The following is a 27,931-nucleotide window of genomic DNA, read 5'->3' as shown; positions in this document are numbered from 1 at the left end:
ATTTCATAACTTAACGGCACCATATTAATCTCAATTTAATAAAAATCATAAATAAATTCTAATTGATAAAATGTTTAATTAGTAATAGGCAAGCTAAGTACAACACAAATTGATTTTCCTCTCTATTTCAAATCATGTCACTATCCAATTTGTTCATTGAATTGTCACCTTAACAACACCAATTTCTTGTCCTCTTTTTTTTTTTTTTCTTATCACTTTTCTTTTTTCTTCTTACTCAGCGGTCCACATACTATATGTACTAGAGTTGATATTCATCCGTATTTACAAATTGTTGATTAGTCTTTATGGTGAAATGCTAAAACATAGTCAATAAATCTTGTTGGTAAAGAGTGAGGAAGCATTTGTTGTAATAAGAAAATGAGTCAAACTTCATTATGCCTTGAATGCTTGCACAGATTTACAGGGACATCATGAAATCTAAAAATAAAAGAGTAAAAATAGAACATAACAAATTCATTTGATTTAGTCATCAATTTGTTGGTAAATCTACTCTACAGTCTACAGTCTACACCACAAAATCTATACACCCATAGCCCTCTTTTGTATGTAGGGAGTAACTTCATATCAGCCCACAAAACTATAATATGAATGGGCAAAGCTTCTGAAAATTCCAATCAACACTGAGCGAGCTGTTCTTAGAAGCATTTCGATAAATACGGTGAAATCAAAGGATGTAGAGATCAGGTGGCATACTCTATATGTTGATATTCATTTTGACTTCAATTTGGTGGCGATTCTTCTCCAATCTCCGTTTTGTTGCTGGAAATAGAAATAAGCTAGAAGTTAAAGAAATCCTGATCGATCAAAGTCATCACCAAGCAAGGAACATAAAGGCTGGTTTTGGTTTAATACCTTGTACAGCCTCCTCCACCAGAAATCAGATCGAGACTGCAGTAAACGCCATTCCATGGCCATTTCATATTCAATGGTGTTGGGTTGAGAACAGTGAGATGTAGATACAGCTTCTCTCTGAAAATAAATAATTTTCAAAACTCAAAACTGAATTTCAATATGAAGGTATTTTGCTGAGAGAGAAAGCGGACTGACCATTTCCCTCTGCATTTGATGTCTAACTCTTTCAATAAAAATATGGCCAACAAATGATGATGCACTACTTCTTTGGGATTTGGGAAGTGCTACAATGTCAGCAACAAGTGGCCTGCAAGCATAAGTTACAAATTTCATGCTTTGCATAAGATGATGGTATAATAATAAAAATGCAATATTACTCACTCCAATACAGGTTTGTATTTGAGCACATTAAAATAGAAATTCTGTGCAATAGTGGGGAAAGGTAGCATGGTGAACATAAGTTGATCAGCATCGAAACCACATACTGAGTTTTTAAAATACTCTCACCATTACCAAGTGATTGTAAAAGAGTCTGCAGACCAAGCATATGAAGAAGAACACCACACCAATCACTGATCCGATGGCCACACGGAAATGTGTTTTATTAGTCCGGATAGCCAACACAAAATGTGTTTTTTTAGCATTGTTTTCCAAAACAGTTTGTCATTTTTCAAACATAACAAAGGAATTTGGGAAACACTTTTACTTTTTTTTCTTTCAAATTTCCAAATACAACACACATAACATCATCCATAGTCACCATTGTCATTACTTATGAACTTCAACTTCACCATATCTACCCCTACCCCACCATCACCACTCTCTACTTACCTATCTCCCCATCACGACCATTATCCCTGCTATCTATATCTATTCACAACTATGACTACATCTATTACCATCTTCTCCAATTTTGCAATCCCTTAAATTTTCAAAAAGGGCCATAATGCAGAGGAAATAAATGGCGAGAAGGTACTATGACTTTTGTCCCACAATGGTGTACAAGGATTAATAATATTAAATGGACTTAGAAAAGTATATTTTGATAAGGTTAATTTTGTAGAGTTGAGTTCAACATGCGCCCAAAAAGCTGAAGAGTTCAATAAAGAACTATTTACAGGATTTTGGCATTACAATATCTAGCCAATCAATCACCGAGTAGCATGCATTCCTGATGATCAGAAACAAGAATTAAGTATATGCAAAACCAAACCTTTCATTAGACACCATTAAGCATCTGTTCTTTAACCTTTTGATAACCCTCTCTGCTACTTCCCTTGTTCTGAAAATAGCCAAAGCTTGCCCTGGAGGGGAAATAGAAATATATTTAGTAGTAGGAATATTGATATGTTTGCTATTGGCTTTCTATTGATTTAGAGTGTGGTGCTAATAGTAAGAATAAGAGAGGCTGAACTTCAAGCCCTCAAGTATTATATACTAACACACACACAAAACAAACATAGATGATAACTTCAATTTAGCAGGCAAAAGTAATTTTGTGATACAGTAGGCATGTTCTAAAAGACAAGGAAAGAGTAGAAAAATCCTGAGGCATTTATATCAAACTTTTGCATGAAAAAAATAATATCATTTAGTACCCATATATCAAACAAAAATATAGAAATAATATTCATACCAGAATTAGAGCTTGATGAAGCAGTGCGCTGGAACATTTTAGCTGAGCATTTCTCCTTTAATGCATGCCAAATTATATCCTAGAAAATAGATTATCAGTATGGGAAAAAAAGTGATGGTTTAAGGCATTGAGTGAAAGAAAACAGTATACAAATAAATAAATAAATAAATATATATATATATATATATATATATATATATATATTTTTTTTAACACACATAGATATGAAAACTAAGGTGATGTATTGAGGGAAAGAGAGTCAGAGCATCAACTTTAACTGATTTAATGTTGCCCCAGTATAACCATGGACTTTGACTGAAATGGCAGAGTCAAGTTTAAACAACTAAACCATTGACAAAGTGTGTGAGAAGCCAAACCTTAGAATGACTTCTCATCCACTTGAATCCTTAGCCTCAAACTCCAAACCTTAGCCTCCCTCTAGCTATTAGTCCAATTATTGGCAATTCATTCTATTCTAAATACATGTTTTTCGATTCCCCACCAATTGCATAGTGCAGAGGTTTCACCATACTTATAAAAAGATTGTTAGGAAGTAAACTCTTGAACGATCATATAGGATATAAGTATATTTAGGTGAATGTGCAATTGTTAGATAAGTGAGGAAGAGGCACTAGTTTACACTGCGGATGCTTGTATTTAATGGAGTCTTGGGTTTTGATTGCTAAAGAAATATAGATAATCAATTCAACTAAACACTCTTTAAATGTGCCAAATCAGTTTGGTTCAGGTAAAATCTTAGATTACCTAGGTAATCTGAATCTGGTAATATTATATTACCTTGTTTGGGGTTCAAGTTATGAGATTACCTGGTAATGTTATATTACCTCAAAGCTTATTACCCTCATTTTCTTAGGTAATCTTAGTAATAGTAATATTAATAGTAGTAATAATAGTAGTAGTAGTAATAATAATAATAATAATAATAATAATAATAATAATAATAATAAAACAAATATATGTTTATATAATCAAATATACATGTGTGTATATTTATATATTTAATTTTTTAATATTTAAGCATTGATATACATTCATACATATAAATAAATAAATAAACACACACATAAATAAATTATATATATATATATATATATATATATATATATATATATATATATATATATATAGAATCGCACTCAGGTGCGAATGCTTCGCCCAGGCGCAAAATAGGAATGGATTCTGTCCATCCACGTGTCCAGATCTAATGGATGAGAAACACTGATTTTTTTTAAAAACGCGGTGGCATTTTTGTAAATAATTGAACATCGAAGTGCAAGTAAAATGTATTACAAGTGCATGTAAAATGTATTATAGGTGCAAGTAAAAATTTACACTGAGCATCAATACTTAGTTGCACCTATAGTTCTAAGTAGTTGCACCTATAGTTCTAAGTAGTTGCACACATAGTTATAAGTAGTTGTACCTAGGTGTATGAATGTTTGCGAGTGGTTTTCAGGGGTATTACTACCCGCTGAACTCAGATCAATGAATGTTAACAAAGAAAAATTACATGCACTTATAGGTGAAAGTAGGTGCATCTATAGTTATAAGTAGTTGCACCTATAGTTATAAATAGTTGCACCTATAGTTATAAGCACTACCCAGGTGCATGAATGTTTGCGGAAAGTGAATGCTAACAAGGCAAAATTACATGCACTTATAGGTGAAAGTAGGTGCACTTGTAAGTGATTTTACTTGCACTTCGATATTCAATTATTTACGAAAATGCCACCGCGTTTTTTTTAAGTTATTAGATCTGGACACGTGTCGAAAAGCTGATTCGTTCGCATATTCCTTCCTGGGAACTTATTCACACTTGAGTGCATCCCTATATATATATATATATATATATATATATATATATATATATATATATATATATATATATATATATATATATATATATATTATTGCGGACATTATAGTAAATTAATCCATATAACCCTTAACCAAACAAGGTATTATTTTATTCCACAATCCAAACCAAACATATAAGGTAATCTTACATTCCCAAAATCTCACATTACCTTCCTAGAGGTAATCCTATTACCTAGGGTAATCCAAGATTAGGTGAAACAAACGCCCCCTAAGGGTAAACTACAATTTGCATAAAGATCACGGTTTAAGAAAGGCTTAAACCTCAAAATAAACCCCCAAAAAATTAAATTAAAATATGTAATATATTAATTCAAACATATATAAGATAATACACACACACATGTAATATAAAAATGCATGAAATAATGCTATTCTCAATTAATAATTATATAATTAACATTTGAGATAATTGTAGAGTTTTAGAATTCTAACTCAATAGTTTCTTTTCAGAGATTCTAGGGAGTGTGATTAATATCTAGAGAGATGGTAATTAATATCATGTGCCTCTTAGTCTTGCGGAGTGCTCAAGACTCTGTGTTTCCCTCTCACTCTTTATCCTAGACAACTATAGTAGGATAAAATATTGAAGAACAAGAAGAACCAATAAAAAAAATTAAAAAAAAAAAAAACAAAAAACAAAACAAAAATCCATGTTCTTCCAAGCCCGCACTTGCGTAGCAATAAAATCGACAGAGAATTCCATCATTGGACAGGCCAAAACTTCGTCTGGAGTGAGCAGTGGAAATTGAATTGCCACAAGCTGTTGGAGTCTAGAGAAGGTGATTGTTTGGTTCATCTCTTCTAATTAGGAGAATCGGACTATTTTTAAAACCTAGTTTTTTATTAATGTGTTTGGAAACGCCTCAAGAAAACCCCCAAGGTTGAGTGCACCCTTGCTACAACACAGGGCATACACCCTGTGCTTAAGGTTTCTGCCTCAAGGATGAAGCGTGCCCCAACACCTTTTAAAACCATGATAAAGATTAGAGAGCATACTGCCAATCTTTAAACACAAAAATGAAAATTTTAAACTGATGCTAATCACCATGAATTTTTATTTAATAATGAAATTTAAATAAGAAACAGGGTGTGCATGAAAAGAGGAAATGCAACAATTAGATATAATCAAATATAAAGCAACAATTCACTTTTAACAACTAAATATGGTTAATATGGTAATGCATTACCTGTACTTCTGCTGAGGTAAATCCCGGATCCAAATTTTGGAGTAAGACAAGACTCCCCTCGTCATTTGCAGTTTGCATTCTTTCCTCCCATGACTAGAAATAGGAAAAATCAAAATAAGCACTATTTGAATAAAACATGTTAAAATCTAAGATTGGGTCAAGGTCATTCAATTGGGCTATAATGCAAATGGGCCAAACCACACTAAAAGATTGGATCCAACCAATTAGCTAGTCTAACCCATGGCCTTATAAACCCATATATTCCCTCTTATGGTGTTTTGTTAAGTGCTTTATAACAAGGCATTGATATCAAAGAAACCAATGAAATGAAGCCATTATTGGTTGTGAGGCAACTTAGTATATGAAAGAGAGAGGCAAAATTTAATTGGATATGGCTTGGGGTGAAGTGGTGAACTCCACATAAATATATCCTAGATATTGCTTGTCTTGTGCAACTAATTAGCACCACGTTTCGTTGCCAGCTCATTACAATACTGTATTTTTACCGATTTGAAACAGTTTAAATAATTTAAAATTTGTGACCTCAGCATTAGTCATCTTATTGTTGAGAAACATGCGAGGAAATTCAACAGATAAGCATGTGTAGAAATATGAAGGGTTGTTGGCATTTCCAAGTTGGGTATCTCAGGAGCCTTTTTGTACTAGTGTATATGTGTGTATGCTCTAGTTTTATATATTAAATTCAACACGGTATCAAAGCCTCAATCCAAGATCCTGAATACCTGATTCTATACAGCATGAACAGTAATGTTACTGTTCATTCAAAACCTAGATCCTCAATTTCTTTCTTCTAGTGCAAGTTCCAATAAAATCAGAGGTATCAATTTTCTCTGGACCAGTCGATCACTGCCCACTTTGTGCCACCACAGGTAGCCACTGTACGCCCCACCCTATCCTCAAGCAAGCTCACTATAACACGCCAACAGATCAGACCATCTCCAACAATCTTTTCTAGATAGTCTTTCTGGCAATAACTTTTTTCTTCTGGGGGTATTCCAACAACTATATTTTGGCTCTTTTTATAAATGACAAGGGTGAAATTTTCAATGGTGAAGTTAGTCATGGTGCTGCTTGACCAGAACCTCTATTGTTCCTAACGCATCTCCCAGTCTTATACTAGTTGGGTCTTCAAGTCAAGTGCAACTAATCACCATTCAGATAATCTTTCCCATTTCAACCATATTTCCTTCTCAAATTTTCTCCTAATAGTTATTTTTGGTCATGGGCTAACAGGTATGCCTACTGTAATAGGAGAGGTTACACCTATGCCATCTTTGCCTTTGTACTGAGTTGTGTACATTCCTAAATGTCCTTGTAACTTAATTTCGGTTCATCAACTCACTCTCTTATTTGTCTAGTTACCTTTCTTCTGATTATGTGGTAGACTGGTAGTTATAAGGACATTTAGGAATGTACACAACTCAGTACAAGACTAAGAAACAAGAAAGACAATTGGCATGGGAAATGTATCAAGAAGGATTTACCACAAGTCTTGCCCTACCAACATTTTTTTCACTACTATTATCTCACTGTCTCTTATCCACAAGATATTTGACAAATATTTGATGAATCTGACAGGCCCAATGATGTAGGAGGCACTGTTGGAAATCCAAGAGTGCCCCATGCAAAAGAGAACTGGACTAGTGCCAATAAAGCCCAATGCTCAACTTGCAAAGAGCTTGAAAGCGGCACATCAAATCCAAGCTGGATTAGAAATAGCAGTTGTCTGAAGTTGGAGCCCCGAAGTCATCATTACAACCGGAGCCCTCACTTTGGCATACATTTGAGTATTCTATACATCTTTTGAGAGATTTCTTTCTTTATGATCATTCTTATCTTTTGAGAGATTTCTTTCCTTATGATCATTCTTGAAGTTAAAACGTATTTTAGACTTTTTTTATTATTCGCTTTGTGATAAATAGAACAGTAGTACATTAAACTTCTGTCAAAATAAAGCAAGAGGAGAAACACTCACAGGCTCCTTGAACCATGAGACTGACTCCTGCAATGAAAAAGGAAATATCGATAAGAACAAGAATTTATCTATACAAAACCATAGTTGCAGTAGCACAAACAAAAACACAGGCAATAAGACAGAATAAATTTACAATGTACAAGGGAGATATACATCAAGTCAAACACAGTAGACAATTGACAAATGAAATACCAAATTGTCTACAACACTTCCTTAGCTAATGTCAACAAGTCCTATATCTAAAAGCATTAACCATCACCATTAGAATACACAACTCTCACACAAAGAGGAAAAAATACTGTGAAGGAAAATCAGAACCCATCAGAGAGACAAAATACTCTTGTCCCTTGTTATATGACATCCACTACAATGTGAAATTTGACTCAAATTATTTACAATTCAATTTTTTGTACTCCGTAATATTTAATTTAGTATTAGCTAATAAAATTTATGTATTTAAAAACTACATTGAAAATTCTATTGAACACAAAAAGTTAAATTGAAAACTTATAAGAAAATTTTAAAGAAAATAAGCCAAAAAGTTTTTTATTTGACCAATCATTAATAAATACGTCATTTAAGTGCTATTTATGTTTGGCATTGTTTTCTACAAAAACAAATTGAACAAGTAAATGACTAATCTAAATAAGAAAAAGGGGTAAATTGAAAATAGTAAAAAAGTAGTAGTGTCTAAATTATGAAATTAAGAAATAGTTTGGAATGGACTAACAGCGCATTTAGGAGTGTGGTGAGATTAGAGTGGTTAGAATGGAGGTAATAACCACTCCAATCAAAGAGTTCCCATTTGAATGTCTCTTTGAAGAGCAGTTGGAGTGGTGGACTACTCCAACCCTTCCAATTGCTCTTCCAAACAAACTCTGAAATGGAAAGTAGGACCAATAAAATGGGACAGGATAAATGTCTTAAAATTAGAAAGCAAAATAATAAAATAAAATATTTCTGTCAACATACCAAATGAAATTATTTCTAAAAATATAAGATTTTCAAAATTTGATTTGCCTCCTTGGGGAGAAAAGTCAACGTTCCCACCCAAACCCCAAAATAAGTATGCTCCATTTGGAGTGAGGTGAGGTATGTTCCATTTAATCAATCACTAATTACTATAGAAATAGAACATCCAAGAATTTAGGAAATAAAGTTACAAAAGTTGAAATGTCAATGACGACATTCAAAAGAATGCATGTGCACACCTAATCCCATTTCAATGGGATAGCTAGAAGGTAATATTAATGTTGTTTTGGATTCAATGACACAAATTACTACCAATGACTACAAGATGTATAAGCAATTACAACTTTCCATTTATGAAATGATTTAGGACGTTGAATGCGAATAAGCCCTAACCATAGACCTAGTCATGGTCAGAGTGGGTTTGGCATAGTGCATGTAACTTGTATACAAATATATGACCTTTCTACAATGTTTTGATATACAATAATCATAAAAACCCTTGTTATTGCACATACGGATTGATTTGAGATTGTCAATTAACATAGAAAGATAATACCCCCACTTAGCACACTATCTTGACGGTTAGAGCCCACCAATTGCAACTAAATTTGGGTTTAGATGTGCGCACCTAAATTTGCAAATAAGTGCTTCCTTTTCGCTTTCATATAATGTACCCCAAATTAGTGGAAGGGATGTTACGAAGTTATAATCATAACACCCCAAAGGAATGATGTTCAAGTAGTTCATTACACCATTTTCCCAAGCAAAGTGGAATCAAGAGAAGACATGAAGTATCAGTCAGTTCCACTTGATCAAATGAAAGAGATCACAAAATCTAGAGGTAGTTACCACCATAGAACATTACTTCACAATTCCAAGATGTGCAAGCTCTAATACCAATTGTGATAGCCAATGGAATACACAAACTAAAGTCACAAAATTGCAACTCACTTTGTGCTCATAACCACATACCAAATAGCCAATGTTGTAAATGAGTCATTAATACCTTCTATATTTTTTGCCTCAATCTCTTAATCCCCGAAAATGGGACAAATTATATTAAACATTTAGGTGGTAAATGGTCATGCTCAATTAATTGAACTAAATAGGTCAGGAAAAAAAAAAAAAAAAAACAAACAAACAAACCAAAAAAAGCAAGCTAAATTCGTGAGGAAGCTAGAGTTGGGGGTCATAATAGTTGTGGTTATATATAAGATAGAAGAAAACAAGAATAGAATGGATCATGTCCAATAACTCTCTCAAAGGAATGTTACAGACTTAATATCACTAGACCCAAAGGAATGTTGTTCATAACACCATTTTGTCAGTCAAAGTGGACTCAAGAAGGTGATCCCATCACAATACATAGGTCCACTTGATCAAATGATAATTGGAAAGTCGACGTAATAACTACCTAGAACTTTCTACCACAATTTCTTGCACACAACCATAGAACAAAAGTAATCAAGCATTTTGTTTGTGAACGGTCATGCACGATTGATAGAAAGTTTTTCAACTTAGATTAGATAAATGAATCCAAAAAAAGAAAAAAAAAAAAAAAAAAAAAAAAAGTTTTAAAGGGAGGTGTTGAGTTGACAAAGCTAGAAGAGGTTGGCTTAGTGGTTATGGTAACATATAAGCCCAAAATAGGGAAGAAATCAAGAATTCAATGGGACAAAGACACTTACCTTAAAAAATGCGCATGTCTATTTTTATTGTGCTTAGAAAAAGGAACATACATGCCTAACTTATAAAACTCTTGCAATAGGCTTTGTGTGGTTTGGTGTACTTATCAAGTGCTTGCCGCCTTCAACCATGGTATCAAGGACACACGCCTCGAAACCTCTCCAAAAATAAAGGTGAGCTCATCTCTTAGCATGAGAAACCTTCATTACATCAATTTATTCCATTTTCTCCATCACTTATTTATGCCCGTGATCAATATAAAACTTGCAATTCCTCATCTCACATATCAAGTAAATTAAATTTTCACAACAAAATGATGCATAGGCACAACTTACGACAACATGTCTTGGAGTTGCTTCAAAGCTCTTGCCTTCAAATTCTTGATTTTCATTTGTCGAAGCATCCCCCAAAGACATTGCGTTGCTATTAGATAGCTTGTTTGGTTTCCCAGACGATTTTGCTTTTGAAAGACCCTCATCCAATCCAAGGGAAGATTTTAGAGCTATAGCCCTTTCTTTAAAAGAATTGGTGGCGTTCAATGAGGCTTTGGTAGCATGCTCTCCATGCTTAATACTACGTTTTTGAACATTACTTTTCCCATCTTCAGATACCTTACCAAAAATATCAAATTTTGCCTTCTTTGAAATTCTCTCTTCTACAACAATAGATTCTTTTTCAGATTTATCACCTTTGCCCATCTCATGAGAATGTTTAACATGTCCAGCCTTTGTTTGTGTTGTTACTGCTGCAGGAGGGGCACTTTTAACCAAAGATTTTCTGTCATCTGCGCCAGAAATTTTACTGTTTGAGTCATTGTCCAACCTGGCAGAACTTTTAGAAGCAGAAGAATTGACAGCTTTTGGCAGAACTTTGTCCTCATTTTCTCCATTCCAAGCATTAGGTTTCTGAACATTACTTTTATTCTTATCTTCAGATATTTTAGCAGAGATATCAATCTTGGCCTTCTTTGAAGGCCTATCTACTAAATCCTTTGCAGATTTTACATCCTTGCCCAGCCCACAAGGATCCTTGAGAGCTTTTGTTGTCACTTTGTTGTCTTCTATTGGCTCCACAGCTATAGACTTTGTTTTAGTTAGTGAACCTAGCTCACTTGATAAAACATTTTGATCTCCATGCGTTACTTCTCGTCCATTTTTCTTCAAAACTATACCGCTTGAATTCCCATCACCCGTTCCAATTTTCAAATCACTAGATGACTTCAGCCTATTTACCATCACATTAGCACACTTATCTTCTTTCTGATCAGAAGGAAGTTTGACAACATCACTGGCCATTTCACTCTCATTTCTGTTAAATACAAACTTAACTGTACCAACAATGCAAAACACAACATACATAAGATTTTAATCTATCAGAATTATTGCACTTTGATTGGTGACTTTTGTAAACCTTGTCCTCAGTTGTGCCACATTTTTTGCGGTTTTAGTACTTTGTCCTAACGTTAGTCATTTGACTCTTATTAGATTTGTGGTTATCAGGGCGGACTTTCTAGGCGAGATGCCACCGACCGCCTAGTCGACGCTTAGGCGATATGTAATATATATTACAGTGTTGCAAAAATCGCGCCTAGGCGCTAGGCAGTTGGCCACCTAGGCGCTGTAGGCGCCCTAGGCGGTCCCGGGCGCCTAGCGATTTTTTCAACCTTGATATATATATATATATATATATATATATATATATCATAATTATGATATAAAGAAAGAAGAAGGAAAAAGGAACGACAACTCGGCAGAAGAAGTGAAGAAGGAACGGCCAAGAAGAAAGAAAGAAGAAAGAAGAATGGCAGTCAGATATCTTAGAAGACAGGAGAGCGACGCGACGGCTGTGGTGGGCGAGGCGGAAGTCGACGACGGTGGTGGTCGGCAGAGCTAGAAGTCGACAACAGCGGCGAAGCTGGATGTGAATGCGAGTATGCGACATAAACAAAGCTTGAATGTTGCGATGTTCCGAGGCTGCGAAGGGTTTTAATCCCTTTTTTTTCTTATTCTTTTTAATAATTCCAGGTCGACCCGGTGCAAACCCGAATCAAAGCCAGGATACGCCCAAGCGTGCCTCGCCCATTTTAGGCGAGGCGAGCTCATTAGGCTTCCGGTCTCGATAACCACGATTATACTTGCTAGAAACCCTAATTTTAAGGGGTAATAAGATAAAAACATATAGCCCATATAGAGCAAAATAGATCAAGACCCATCATCGTACCGTCATACCACCAATGAAAAACATATATCTTTCAACCCAACTCTCTTATCCTTCGATTTTGTATGTTCAAAGTTCATTTCTCCATTAACAACCTTCATCTCCATTAACCATAGAATTATCACCACATAAAGAAATTCCACCACCAACTTTACTCTTGCTTTCACCAACCTAATCCCCCTTCCCTTGCCCCTCTCAACCATATACCTTGTTTCACTCCCTCTTTACCATCTCCTCAACCTATTCATCTCAACATTTGTGGTGAATCACATTTCCTTCTTGTTCAATCCCGCTAGAACAAACAACCCTAATAAATCCAACTAGAAAGACATTGAAATTATATGGATTTCAAAGTGTTTGCAATCCTTATCGAACTCCTAAGGAATTGTTGTTCAGCTCTCTAATCTAGTTGTGATGATGACTTATTGAACCAAGGTAGCTTCATCAATTCCTCGATGCTTAGTCTTATTAGTGAGTAGGGATCAAGTAGCCACTAAAGTATGCTCCGACCAGCATTGAAATCCAATTTTGGAACTAAAGCACTTAGCTTAGTATTGCAAAACACATGTTTGATATATTGCTACCGTCAAATGGAAGGCACCTCATAATAAAGACTAATAGAATGACATAAGAAAACTCCTTTGCTCTATTGCGATGTCATAACCTTTTCTAATCATCACCTCCTACGTGAGGTGAAGTATTCCAATGTTGAGGCCATTTTGGAGTCAAAGTCAAAGATCTAGATCTACTTTCCTTGTCAAGGAAGGGGTTACAAACGCACAAGGGGTGACACCATTCTAGTGGAATAAATGTAGGTGAAAGCAAGCAAGTGAAATAATACTTGACAACTGAGAGGGAGAAACGACCATGATAAGTGGGCTTGGAGACCATGAAGAGGTAAATCATAATCTTAGTTGCCACGACTTCGAGGAGTTTTAAGATGTCCAAGTGGTGGTTTAGCCATCACACAACATAGATCTCTCATGGTCATGGATTATAAATGCTAGCTAGGGGAGAATCACTGTTTTTACCTTCATACCCTTAAAATTAGGGTTTCTGACAAAAGTAACTAAGGTAAACAACTAGTGTTAGGGTAAAAGACTAAACCGCAAAAAATGCCACAACTGAGAATAAGATTTACACTACAAACCAATCAAAGAATAAAACCACTATTTACACACAACTTAGAGACGAAAAGTGCAATATTCCCTACTACTAAGCTATTGCATATAAGACAAAATGAGAACCCTAAAAGCCTTAGACACATACCTTCCAAGCCACCAACTTCGTTGCCTATCATATCCAATGTACATCGTCCAACATCAAATACCCGGTAAAATACAAAATCAGCATTCTTAAGATCATCTTCGGAAGGTTTACGATTTCTGCTATCCGTTGAAATACAAAGGACATTGCATTTTCCAGCAATTGCTTCCTGATGTAATTCACACAAATTCAGTAATCAATATTCATAACCCAAAAGATAGATGAATTGTTCAAAACATCTACTATACACATTTTACATGAAAATTTTCCTTAGATACTAAACACAATCACAAATTACATGTAGGATAATCATTAGACGCAAATTTTATAAACAATCAAGCAAGCGCAATTGAATTTATCTGGTTGTGTGTGGTAAATGATAATATGATATTATTATCAAATGTGATGATACTGAAGGTAGAAACCAACTAAAGCAAGATTCACTTCAACACTTTCAGACAGAATAAGGGAAAGATGAAGTATTTTTTTGATCTTGAGGCTGCATAATAAATGCATGGCACATGCAGCCTTTGAAGAACATATACTTCCAAACTTCCATACCAAGATTTCTAGGAACGTTCACTAATTTTCTTGAAATTGTGGTTGCGCAACATATGCATAGTATATGCATTCTCAGCGCATGTATTCTCCCATATATGCTTGAGGAAACAGCAGATTCTAGAGCTGCTGGCACACTTATAAATCCAAATCCTGTGCTTTCACCAAAAAGCCAGAATATCTGATCTAGAAAAATACCAGTGATTGGTAGAATTATCTCAACGTAACCTATCTTGGAATATATTTTGCAATGCACATTGTGAGCCAGTTAATCATTCTTGTCTACCACTAGAATGAGATAGTTTGCATTCTTAATACATGCATTACAAGATCATCAAGAAAAGATCTACTTTGCTGTATGAATAGAAATGGCATGCACAAGTCTAATGGATAGACAATCAACATATAGTCACTATGTTGGAAAAGTAAGTAGCAGAATGCAGTTGCACAACTAACGTAGAAGCTGAATACAGATTGATGGCCTAGGGACTTGGAACATGTGAGCTGATTTGATTGAAACATCTACTCACCAATGGCCAGTTCATTCATGTCGGAAAATGATAATGGTTTACAAAATTTGTTTCCAGATGTCAAGTGTTCACAGACAATACAACTTACTTAAAAGCAAATACAAAACAATGGGTATATAACTAATTGAAAATTTGAAAACAATAATAACAAAAATTTCCAGTTTTCAAAATAGTAGTAACCTCCCCACCTCCAAAGGACCAAAACTATATGGTCCCTCCAATAAATTTTATAATATTATCCTAATGGAGACTTTTTGTCCACTTTCCAATTAAAGGGACCATTACTTTCCAAATTGGTATGAAATACCACTATAGTGTAGGGGCTGAAATCAAAATTAGATCAGCATTTAAAACAACCACCCCCCACCCAAAAAAAAAAAAAAAATCTACAGACTGGATTATCCTTACTTTAAGAATAAATGAAATTTTTATTAATCAAACCACTCATAAGTGCCACAGTAGGGAAGAGTTAGGAAGGGGGTGTTATAAGAATAATGTTGACTGGGTTGCAGAGGAAGAATGTCATAATTGATAGTCGTACTTTTGAGATTAAAATTTTAAAAGAAAAAAAAAATGCATCTAACATTTTACATGATTTTTGGGGTACAAAACATTTTTACAAATACAAGCATAAAAAATAAAATAAAATAAAAAAGTTCTCCAAGAATCAATTTACATCTCCAGTCAAATTAAAACCATAAAATAATTTGTGCAAAAAATGGTTTATCCCTGCTTACACAAAGTGGATAGGCCACAAGTTTGTATGTTTTCACCTATCAAACTCATATGTGACAATGATCAAGTAGTTTTAACTTTACTTCCAGTACATTCTTTCATGATAGAAATTAACATTAACATACAAGTATTAATTGCAACTTTCAAAGACACGTCATTTGTAAGTTAAAATGATCAATTGGCAAATCACCAAATCTCTTCACCAGAAACTCTTCATAGATGCAGGGTTAGCAGAAAATATCTATTCAAAGTTGGACAGTTAGAGACCAATTAATTGCACACTCCAACATGATGGAGACTATTTAAATCTGTAGATATGTATGGGCAAGTGATAAACACATTAGTTGGTTCTAAAGTATCTCTTACTATTCCAACTATGTTGCTTTTAGGTATCCCTGGTATGCTAGAATAAAATTATGTAAAGAATAAAATGATGAATGGGAATGAATATTCTTAACAACATACTACATTTTAGAATTAGAATGAAATGGAAAATTATTCTGTTCCTATATGCTCTCTAGTAGGAGAAAAAAAAAATGTTGTAGATTAAAATGGTTCAATGATCCAACTTTATTGAAGAGAAACACCCATTAATACATTAATACATACACAAAAAAAAAAAATTAAAATAAACTGATACATGTTGAGGAAGTCTTATTTTATTATATTACATAGTTTAGATATGAATAAATTACTAAATAGTTATTCAGACACTAATATAGAGTTATTTAGAAATTACTAAATAGTTATTTAGCTTATTACTCTTAGTCTTCAAAATTAGTTTAGGTAGATTAATTATTTAGAAACTACCAAATAATTATTCTTAGTTTAGGAACCTTTGTAATCAACCCTTTTAAAGGGAGTGTTATTTGGAATAATAGAGCAAGCAGAAATTTAATCCCAAAAAAGGGTCAAAGGGAGTTTTGGGTCTCAAGCAAACCCAGTGTCTTTTTCTTCTCCTTTTCCAATTAATATTCTCTCTTTTTTCCTTATGATTCCTTGCCCATGACGGGAGCACATAACATTGGTTCCATTGCCGGAGTCATGGGCGTCACTCGGTCTGAGTTTGAAGCTATCAAAGAATTAGTGAATGAGTTGAAACTCTTAGCAAAAGGGGCTATGCAGACATCGCCTTGGAGAACTAGCTGAATATCCCAATGACCTAAAGCAATGTATTACAAAATTCCTAAATGACCAGACACCCAAAATCAATACGCCTACTTCCTTAGGTATTCAGGAAAATGATGGCAATGTTACATCACTCAACGTGGATGATTCATCATTCACAATCATTATTGATCACCCACATGGGGAGACAATGCCAATGTTTCAGATGATCAGCCTCGTATCGATTCAACAGAGAAGATTGTAGATTTTTTAGAAATTGAGGATCTACAAGTGAAGTCTCGGGTGGAGGAGGCCATACCACATGATCCTACTATTATTTAGTCACAATGTGTTGGTGATGCAGCAGCAAGCAGCTATCATTATGCTCTACCATACCCCATTCCACCCATGACTACCCCTTATTCAATGACATGTGATTTTCCAATGGCTTATCCAGCCCAAGCTCCTGTGCAGACCTCTTCAGTCACCCCTTCTAGTCTGATGCCTTTAAATTTCACACCTAATCTTGCTTCCCAACAATATCTAGTGCCAAATGTAGCTTTCCTGTTTGCAATTCTTTTGGTGAGGCCATTTGATCGTGGGAAGTGTTGGCTACGTGATGCACAATGTTATCAAGCTTGCGGGCAAGCTTGATGTCCAAGAGGGGTGTAATGGTACATGCTGAGGAAGTCTTATTTTATTATATTACATAGTTTAGATATTAATAAATTACTAAATAGTTATTTAGATACTAATAAATACTACGTAGTTATTTAGCTTATTACTCTTAGTCTTCAAAATTAGTTTAGGTAGATTAATTATTTAGAAACTACCAAATAATTATTCTTAGTTTAGGAACCTTTGTAATCAACCCTTTTGTTGAGACTCATTAAGACTCATTATTATGCTTTTATTATTTCCTATGACTGTTCAGTTTCTATGTCTGTTAGTATCCCTAGGGCCCTATTAGTATTCCATCTTCTACCTATATATATGGTGCTGTGTAGTTGCTTGTAAACAGAGTGTAAATAACAAGACAATACTTTATTCTCCAAACTCCTTCAACATGGTATCAGAGCCACCATTGGCCTGAACCCCTTTTTATTTCCGAGCATTTCGAGGATGAACAGTAGCAGTGCAGGGTCTGTCTACGCTTCTTCTTCGAAAACTCCTCATCGCAAGTTTTCATAAAATTCCGAAGAACCACCGCCGGTCAGGAAGTGCAGGCGACCGCGGCCGTCGAAGTCCCGTCTCAAACCGCCGCCGCACGCGCCCTCACGCGCCACCTCACGCGCAGCCTTCCGCCGCCACGCGCCTCCACGCGCCGGCGCGTGAGACCTCCTCCGGCGATATTTTCCGGCGATATTTTCCAGTTTCATTTTCGACCCTCCTCTGGCTTTCCTGGTAATATTCTTCCTTTTTATCAACCATGTCTTCAACTGGAACCAAGGAAACTTCTACCAATGTTGAAAATGCTACTTCTACCAATGTTGAAAATGCTATTTCTCGCTCAGTGTTTGTGCCTAATTTATCTGGAAATCCAGTTATTACCTCTGAAAAATTATGTGGGTCACAAAACTACCACTCTTGGTCGGATGCCGTTGAAATGTGGTTTATGGGCCAGGGTGTTATTGACCACTTGGAACATGGGGTAGAAACTGAGGTACCAGAAAATGAGAAGGCAATTTGGAAAAGGGTGGATGCACAACTTTGTAGTCTTCTATGGCAATCCCTTTCACCTGAGTTAATTCAACTATTTAGAGTTTTTAAAACATGTGTTGAGGTATGGAGTCAAGCCAAATCCTTGTACACTAATGATATTTCACAATGTTACACAGTTGTTGATAATTTGGTTAATTTAAAGAAGGATGGTATGAGTATGGAAGCCTTTCTTGGGAAAACTCAAAGTTTATTAACTGAGTTTAATAAGCTTTTACCCGTTGGAGGGACACCTGATGAACAGATTGCCCAACGTGAAAAGTTTTTTGTTGTTCTGGTTTTGACTAAATTAGGCCCCGAGTTTGAGAATACTCGAAACCAGATTCTTGGGGATAAAGGTGTGCCAGGGGTCCAAGAGTTGTTCAAACGCCTTCTTCAAGTGGCCTCTTTTCCTGGTGAAACTTCTGCATCCACTACAGAACAATCTGCTCTTGTGATTCAAGGAAGTCGTGGTAATAATCTGGGCAATCGGAATAAAGACCGTAGTGGGCAGAAAAATGCTAGATACTGTGATTACTGCAATAGATCTGGACACACACGGGACCGATGTTGGAAACTGCATGGGAAACCGTTGACTGCTCCTACAAATGTGGCTCAACTCAAACTAGAAGAATCAGGTTCTAAAAATGTCTCTCTTGCAGAATATGAAGAGTTTGCACGGTTTAAGGCTAATGCCCAAGCTACTGTTTTCACTCCTTTGGCTCATACGGGAGAGACTCATGCTGCCCTTGTTTCTCAATCTGGACCTCTCGGACCCTGGGTCCTTGATTCAGGTGCCTCCGAACATATATGTGGTAATTCTTCCTTATTGACCCATCTCACAAACTCTAAGTCTCTTCCGTCCATTGTGTTTGGTAATGGATCCATATGTTCTGCTAAAGGAGTTGGTAAAGCAAGACCTCTTCCTGATTTACCCTTGTCATCAGTCTTGCATATACCTACTTGTCCTTTTAATTTGATTTCCATTCGTCAACTTACTCGTTCTCTTGATTGTCTTGTCACTTTTTCTCCTGATTCGGTTGTTATACAGGACCGTCGTTCGGGGAAGACGATTGGCTCGGGGTATGAATCAAAAGGGTTATACCGTCTATCCACTCCTGCTTCCGCTGTCTGTAGTGCTACTATTTCTCCTTCCCTTACTCATTGTCGTCTAGGTCATCCAAGTTTGAAGAAACTACAACAACTTGAACCGAGTCTCTCAAAGCTGTCTTCACTAGAGTGTGAATCTTGTCAATTTGGGAAACATTCAAGAACCTCCTTTCCTGAACGGGTTAATAAAGTGTCCTCATCCCCTTTTTCCTTAGTTCACAGTGATATTTGGGGCCCTTGTCGTGTCACTTCTGTGTTAGGTTTTAAATATTTTGTTACTTTTATTGATGACTTTTCGCGTTGTACTTGGGTTTTCCTAATGCAACGACGTTCTGATCTATTCAACATCTTTCAGAAATTTCATAATGAAATCAAGAATCAATTTGGAGTCTCTATTAAAGTTCTTCGAAGTGATAATGCCAGGGAATATTTCAATACTCCTTTGTCTACCCTCCTTGACTCTGAAGGTATTCTCCATGAGTCTTCTTGTCCAGATACTCCACAACAGAATGGTGTGTCTGAACGAAAGAATAGGCATCTAGTGGAAACCGCTCGGACTATGCTCCTTCACTATAAGGTTCCCTCTTATTTCTGGGGAGATGCTATCCTCCACTCATGTTACCTTATTAACCGTATGCCATCGGCTGTTCTACATGGCAAAATACCTTATAACATATTGTTTCCTCAAGAGTCATTACACAAGCTTCCGCTGAGGGTTTTTGGTTGCACTTGCTTTGTTCGGGATATTACTCCTGGTCGTGATAAACTGTCACCCAAGTCCTTGAAATGTATTTTTGTGGGGTACTCTAGGGTTCAAAAAGGGTTCAGGTGTTATTGTCCTGAGACACAGCGATTCTATGTATCACCAAATGTTACCTTCTTTGAGTACACTCCGTTCTTTTCATCTGACTCTATAAGGGTGGTGGATCCTTTTCCTGATGTCCTACCAGTTCCCTCATTTGAAGGAGGGACAGAAATACCAATATCTCCTGTTGTCCTACCTCCCAATCCATCACAAACCCACACTGTTTCTCCTTTCCAGTTCACCTATCATCGTCGGTCAAAATTACCACCAACCACTACTGCTGCAAACATTGAACCTGCTGATTCATCTCCTGAGCGGTCCCTTCCCTCGGATTCGGGTCCTGCTCCAATCTCCAGTCCGCCCATTGCTAGTCGGGTAGGTAACCGGTCTACTCGCAATCCCTACCCTATATATAATTTTGTCTCTTATCACCGGTTTTCCCCTGTTTACAATGCTTTCATCTCCAGTTTATCATCTGTTTCTGTTCCTAATTCGGTTAGGGAAGCTCTTTCCCATCCTGGTTGGCAGCAAGCTATGGTAGATGAAATGGTTGCTTTGCAATCCTCGGGAACTTGGGACTTGGTTCCATTACCTCCTGGCAAAACAGTTGTTGGTTGTCGTTGGGTTTATAATGTCAAAGTTGGGCCTGATGGACAGATAGATAGACTCAAAGCTCGCCTTGTAGCCAAGGGGTATACTCAAGTGTTTGGCGTTGATTACACTGATACGTTCTCACCCGTAGCCAAGATCTCTTCTATCAGAATCTTTCTGTCTATTGCTGCCATCCATCATTGGCCTCTATACCAACTTGACATCAAGAATGCCTTTTTACATGGGGATCTAAAAGAAGAGGTGTATATGGAGCAACCTCCGGGTTTTGTTGCTCAAGGGGGGGAGACTGATTTGGTTTGCAAATTAAAACGTTCTCTTTATGGATTGAAACAGTCTCCACGTGCCTGGTTCGGACGTTTTAGTACAGTTCTGCAAGAGTTTGGGTTAGTCCAAAGCAAAGTGGATCATTCTGTATTCTACCGGCATCGACATGGTAAGAGCGTTTATCTTGTTGTTTATGTCGATGATATTGTTATCACAGGAGATGATGCAGAAGGAATACTCCAGCTAAAGCAACATCTTTTCCAACATTTTGAGACAAAAGACCTTGGAAAATTAAAATACTTCTTAGGGATAGAAGTTGCCCAGTCAAAGCAAGGGATTTGTATATCTCAACGAAAATATGCTTTAGACATATTAGAGGAAACAGGTATGAGTGATTGCAGACCTATTGATACTCCCATGGATCCTAACATTAAGCTTGTACCGGAACAAGGGAAGCCCTTTTCAAATCCAGGAAGATATCGAAGATTGGTTGGAAAATTGTTGTACTTAACCGTCACTCGCCCTGACATCTCTTTTGCAGTTAGCGTTGTGAGTCAATTTTTGGCTTCTCCGTGTGATAGCCATTGGGAAGCTGTCATTAGGATCCTACGATACATCAAGAAGTCTCCCGGGAACGGTGTTTTATACAAGGATCGTGGAAATACAGAGATTGTTGGTTATACTGATGCAGATTGGGCTGGGTGCTCTTGGGATAGAAAGTCAACATCAGGGTACTGCGTTTTCCTTGGTGGCAATCTAGTATCTTGGAAAAGTAAGAAGCAAAATGTGGTGGCTCGATCGAGTGCAGAGGCAGAATATCGGTCAATAGCCTTGGGAACATGTGAACTAATCTGGTTAAAGCATCTCTTGACTGAATTAAATCTTTGCATGAAAGGGCCTATTAAACTAATGTGCGACAATCAAGCAGCCTTGCATATTGCATCCAATCCTGTCTTTCATGAGAGAACAAAACACATCGAAGTCGATTGTCATTTTATTCGCGAAAAGATTACATCCGGGGAAATCGTTACCTCATTCGTGGGTACAAATGATCAGTTGGCTGATATCTTCACCAAAGCTTTAAGAGGTCCCAGAGTTGAATATTTGTGTACCAAGCTTGGAGCTTTTGATATTCATGCTCCAGCTTGAGGGGGGATGTTGAGACTCATTAAGACTCATTATTATGCTTTTATTATTTCCTATGACTGTTCAGTTTCTATGTCTGTTAGTATCCCTAGGGCCCTATTAGTATTCCATCTTCTACCTATATATATGGTGCTGTGTAGTTGCTTGTAGACAGAGTGTAAATAACAAGACAATACTTTATTCTCCAAACTCCTTCAACACCTTTTAAAGGGAGCGTTATTTGGAATAATAGAGCAAGCTGAAATTTAATCCCAAAAAGGGGAGTTTTGGGTCTCAAGCAAACCCAGTGTCTTTTTCTTTTCCTTTTCCAATTAATATTCTTTCTTTCTTTTTTCCTTATGATTCCTTGCCCATGACGGGAGCACATAACATAAACCCACAATTACATAAACTAATAGTTGAAAAGTGTATATATGAATGGGGTAAGAAAAAAACAGGTAATCATTTTGACTGATGAGTAGCCCAATGTTAGACACACATGAGTACTAACAAAGAGATTCTTGTATAATTGCATTAACTAGCAGCGAAGAAAACATATATGAACGAAAAAACAAAATAAGAGAATCATAACAGAATAACAGCTAGCCTAAACAAAACAAAACAAAAAAAAACAAAAACAAAAACAAAAAAAAACAAAAAACAAAAAAAAAAAAACAAAAAAAAAAACAAAAAAACAAAAAAACAACAACAACAACAACAAAAAGCCTTATATAATATATGGGAATGTGAAATGTAGTAATTTACGTTTAGGACCTCTACAAATAAGATGCAAGACAGAATATAGCCCAACCAACAACTCTATCTGTTCCTTTATGTTTGTAATCTGGGTGAATAATAAAGTTTTAGAAAAAGATGGGGGGAGAAAATGGTAGTAGAAATTAAAAAATAATAATAATAATGTTACAAGTTAAAAAGTAACCCATGAATTGAGAAACTGTGGTTAAAAATAAGTTAAGAAGTGCCTTCAATGTCCGGTCAAGTGCAAAAAATAGTTAGATTTTCTTAGGTGACTAAACTATTAGGACTAACTAAACTACGAGTGTGAGAAAACAGATGGAAAGATAGTTCAGAATAAGAGTAGATCAAGAGTAAAAATAATGTAGAGCATAAAAGCACTCAAAATAATCAATTACCAGTGGGTTGACATTTGAGAGACCAATCCCTTCACCGGAGGCAAGAAATATTTCATTCTCCATAAACTTTTCATCCTTGAGATGATACATAATCTCCGAAGGTCGAAAAAACCACTGAACCTTTACTTTCTTGGACTTTTCTCCATTTCCCCATATTTTGATAAGCTTCCCAACGTAAGGTTCAACTCCACTTTCCGTGTGCATATACACACAATCATAAAGTACATACTCAACGCCATCATAAGTAAAAGATTCATAAAATTGAACCTCTTTTCGCTTTCCGCCAGTTCCTCTCTTTTTACCCCACGTAAATTCAAGATCTTCAAATTTGACAAGTTTGTTGATACATGTTGAAGAGTCCAAGGGAGTAGCTTCAACCGAAGATGCCATGTTTTTCACCATATATAGTCAACAAGTTTGGACTTGGAAGTGCATCAAATGTACACTGCTTTAAATTCAAGAGTAACCATACAGAAAATATCAAAGATACAGAATATAAATAAAGAGAAATCTAGCCATCAGAAACAAGTTTCAACCACCATATCTTTATCAATCCTTCTCTCTTTTATTTCCTTTACTGTAGTTTTCCTTTACATAATGTTCCTTTAAGTGAAGATGTCAACCAAAAAACAAAATCAAGGCAATATACAGCAATATATAATTAAAAGGAACCAAGGGGTGCCAAACATATTACAGTGTCAAAAAACAAGAAACACGGCATTATACGGCATATCTATTTAAGTTTGAGCCTATCTGAAAAATCAACTAAAGATATAGCATGGTTAGGCAATTCCCATTGTGATCTAAAGGAAAGTTACCATAAACAGGCCTTTGAATTTATCCAAAGGCATATCTCTTATCCTTACTAAGGAGACATAACCCATTATTTATCTCCTTAACACCGTGTTCATAAATAGTTGGGAAAAAAATAGCATGCCCAATTGTGTCCTCAGACTAGGGAAGTTCTACATAAATTGTCCTCTGTTGAGCACTGGTCACATCTATTTTACATTAGGCAAGGCATTAACATTGATACAAAATGGGAAGCAATATGCCTTGCCTTGATACTGAATTGATGTAGAACACAATGATTACAGGTCCCAAAGCAGTAACTATAAAAAAAAAATAACAATGAAAATAGAGGGGGGGGGGGGGGAGGGGGGGGGGTGAGAGTGAATTCCCAATTCTGTTCTCAAACACGACAATTTCTACATAAATGATCCATTGTCAAACATGGGTCACGTTGATTTCATATTAGGTAGAACATTAACATTGATGCAGAGCATTGCCTTAAACCAGATTAACATAAAACATAGAGATTACAGAACACCAAGAAGCAACTTGGATAAGATGGGAAGTAATAAAAAGAAGAATAGTAGAGAAGGCCGCATATCACTTTGATCATTCAGCCAAATTCAACTGGCGACTCATGCATACCCCAGTTCCATAGAGCTATTAAATAGAATAAATTTACAAAAGAAGAATTAGGGAGAATAAACCGAACCTTGAGATGTAAGAAGTGATCGGCGATAGGGAGCCAGAAGAAGAAAACAGGGAGTGAAGGCTAAATGAGAGGAGAGAAGAAATCGTCTGGGTCCGCCTCTGTAACTCTGTTCTCGTCTTCGAAGCGTCTGGGCAGATAGGGTTTCGTCTCGGTCGAATCTCAGAAATTCTCGGTAAAGAAAATTTAATTATTTATAAGGAAAAATGATAGCCAACTTTTGAAAATTTGATACCTATAAATTAAGAGTTATTCTACATAAACTTCCAAATTTTACTTTATGACATGGCTGCATAAGGGCGCGCATTACATTGTGTATTCTAATACAAAACAACGTCATTTTGAGATTTTTTTTTTTATTTCGCTACCCTGTGTTGGTGGTTAATTTTCTTTTTAAAAAAAATTAGTTCAAAAATGTACATAAATTTATACTAGAATACACATAATTGTATACATGAGGTACATAATTGTATAACAAAATACACATACTTTAAAAAATAATAATAATAATATATAATCTAACATAATACATAATATACATAAACATTTAACATAATAAACATCAACTCTTAACATAATGCACATAAATTTCATGTTTCGTATGTACATAATTGTATAAAATAGATGTACATGATTGTATAAAAAATATACATAACTGTATAAACAAATACACATAATTGTATAAATAAATACACATAATCACGTCAACTACCTACATAACCTACCAAAACGACGTCGTTTTGGGAGGCGCGGGGCGCACAGTGCTATGCGCGCCATGGTGCAGGGTATAACGATTGCTATGACATGGCATGTCTTTTGCTTAATTTAAGAAGGGATTGTGATTTTTATCCATTCAATTTTTTCTTCCTCTAATCAAGTTTGAACACAAGTGAGAATAAAAGTTGGGAGTACATGAAGTATTTTTCATAAATTAATTTAAAATAAAATATCGAGTAACATTTTTTGTCCCTAAGTTATAGAGTAACTGTATGATTCGTCCTTAATCACTGATAGTGCTCAATTTCATCCATAAATTATAATTGACGTTGCAAATTTTGCCATTAGTGTTATACAATTATCAAACTTCATTAACATATTAGGTTATTTTTATCATTTATAATCGAGTTTATTACCGAAATGGTCCCTCGACTATAGCAAAATTACTAATTTGGTCCTCGATAATTTTTCGTTCCCAATTAAGTCCCTCGATTTTGAAAATGTTAACCATTTCGGTCCTCCGTTAGGTCAGGTGTTAGAAGTCTGTTAAATTAGAGGGCATTGATGGAATTTCACATGAGATTCTCCAGCTCTTCACCAGCGTCGCCAACATCCTCAAATTGTTCAAGGTGTATGAGGACGAGGACACCGAGGGACGGAGGCAACAAACTCCATCCTCCATGGCCTGAAGATTTATCCTTATCCATACACTAAATTCTCCAAACTTCTTCAACATCTTAAACCCAAACCTAAAATTCAAACACTTGAGCAAAATAGCTTGACAAACACTAATGCCCAATAAATATCAAAACACTCAGATTGATCTTCAGTATTCAAGATCACCGAGCTCTGTGACAGCGGCGACCTCTAAGAGAGGGTGTCGCATGGGGCCGCTGTCAGATCCCGCAGCCGCAGCCGTTTTTCGACAACTAATGCACGTGATCAGCTGTTGCCACCGCACCGACATCGCGCACCGGGATGTGAAGCCCGACAACGTGTTGTTCGGCACGTAGGGGAACCTCAAACTCGCCGACTTCGGGTCGCCAGAGTGGTTCGGAGGGTGCGACGACGGCTGGATGTCGTTAGTGGTCGGAATGCTATACTACGCGGCGCTGGAGGTGTTGATGTGTCGAGAGTACAATGAGAAGGTCAGTTTCGCCGGAAGCTAAGGATCTGCTGAGAAAGATGATCTGGAGATGGGTCTTCTCAAATTGAAATGGGTTAATCAATTAAATAATATAGGGAATGGGTCTTCTCATGTGAAATCTCATTAATGTCTTCTAATTTATCAGACTTATAACACCTGACCTAACGGAGAACCAAAATGGTTAACATTTTCAAAGTGGAATGACTTAATTGGGCACGAAAAATTATCGAGGACCAAATTGATAATTTCGCTATAGTCGAGGGGCCATTTTGGTAATAAACTCTTTATAATCAATACTAGTATTTCATATGCACGATGCGCAAAAATATATGTCCAATATTAATAATTGTTAAAATCCTATTTATATTAAAATATTTTTAAAATAATTGTGTGTGTATAATTGTAGAATTCATATTAATATTAATGAAGTAAGATTAATAAAATTAAAATCTAAATAAAATCAAACTTACCATTAAAAAATGTAAGAAAAAAATATTGTGTATGCATGTGCATGGTTATAATAATGTGAAAAGATAACAGAAGTTATAACGATAGAGATATTTTTGTCCAACAAATTATGTAATACAACATTTATAGCATAAGGTATAAAAAAAAGTTAACATAAAAAACGGACATAGACATAAAACCAGGGACATAACATGGATTGAAACTTATTATGTTTTTAGATATTCACGTTTAAAAAATGACATTTACATTGAGAGAATAAAACTCTAACCATGGATATTAATTCTAAATGATAAAAATAAACTCATAAAAAATTTAAAATGTAGGTTGATAAATATATTATACTATGAACTGAAAGTGCAACATAATATACAATTAAAGGACTAGATCTGTGCACTTAAACTTTGAAATTGTTATGGACCATATCAAAAGTTTATCAGGTGTGTTGATCTTTACCAGATCAAAGGATGAGATCTCACCATTTTTTTTGTTTGAGTAAATTTCATTGTTGGTCATATTGTTATAGAGGTCATTTCAATTTTAGCCCATCATTATTTGCCTTGCCACGACCATTGTTATTATAAGTGTTCCACTTTTGATCCACCGTTAATATTTCCGTCAATTGGCCGTGTAATCCAGAGGTATTTTGGTCTTTTCATGACATATTCCTC

General features: G+C 35.8%; 1 protein-coding gene across 5 annotated transcripts; it reads right to left on the bottom strand.

Annotated features, from left to right (window-relative positions):
- Nucleotides 1–202: 202 nt before the first annotated feature.
- Nucleotides 203–25,106, bottom strand: LOC109158146 (protein ANTI-SILENCING 1). Of its 5 annotated transcripts, none has more exons than XM_019305985.1 (12): nucleotides 24,935–25,106; nucleotides 23,431–23,875; nucleotides 13,736–13,901; nucleotides 10,585–11,576; nucleotides 7,592–7,618; nucleotides 5,596–5,688; nucleotides 2,510–2,588; nucleotides 2,087–2,177; nucleotides 1,069–1,180; nucleotides 874–990; nucleotides 722–780; nucleotides 203–264 (listed from the first exon to the last, which is right to left on the bottom strand). In XM_019305985.1, the coding sequence occupies exons 2-11, from the start codon at nucleotides 23,830–23,832 to the stop codon at nucleotides 730–732; spliced, it is 2,130 nt and encodes a 709-aa protein (XP_019161530.1). In that variant the 5' UTR covers nucleotides 23,833–23,875; nucleotides 24,935–25,106; the 3' UTR covers nucleotides 203–264; nucleotides 722–729. The 5 variants fall into 5 exon arrangements, with proteins under 5 accessions (XP_019161530.1, XP_019161531.1, XP_019161528.1 ...); XM_019305986.1 differs by having other exon boundaries at nucleotides 237–277; nucleotides 732–780; XM_019305983.1 differs by lacking the exon at nucleotides 203–264 and having other exon boundaries at nucleotides 380–780.
- Nucleotides 25,107–27,931: the final 2,825 nt, after the last annotated feature.

The sequence above is a fragment of the Ipomoea nil genome, unplaced genomic scaffold (genome assembly GCF_001879475.1).
Source record: "Ipomoea nil cultivar Tokyo-kokei standard unplaced genomic scaffold, Asagao_1.1 scaffold2805, whole genome shotgun sequence".
NCBI classification, from domain to species: Eukaryota; Viridiplantae; Streptophyta; class Magnoliopsida; order Solanales; family Convolvulaceae; genus Ipomoea; species Ipomoea nil.
Note: the sequence above shows the minus strand (reverse complement) of the source record. Positions and strands in the feature narration are given on the sequence as shown.

Excerpts from the sequence above, each read along its gene's own strand:
- LOC109158146 (XM_019305985.1), bottom strand. The coding sequence starts at position 23,832 with ATGGTGAAAAACATGGCATCTTCGGTTGAAGCTACTCCCTTGGACTCT. Across the intron at positions 11,577-13,735 it reads CGAAGTTGGTGGCTTGGAAG|TTAAGTTTGTATTTAACAGA; the intron begins GTATGTGTCTAA and ends TTGTTGGTACAG. Across the intron at positions 1,181-2,086 it reads TTAATGGTGTCTAATGAAAG|GCCACTTGTTGCTGACATTG; the intron begins GTTTGGTTTTGC and ends TTATGCTTGCAG.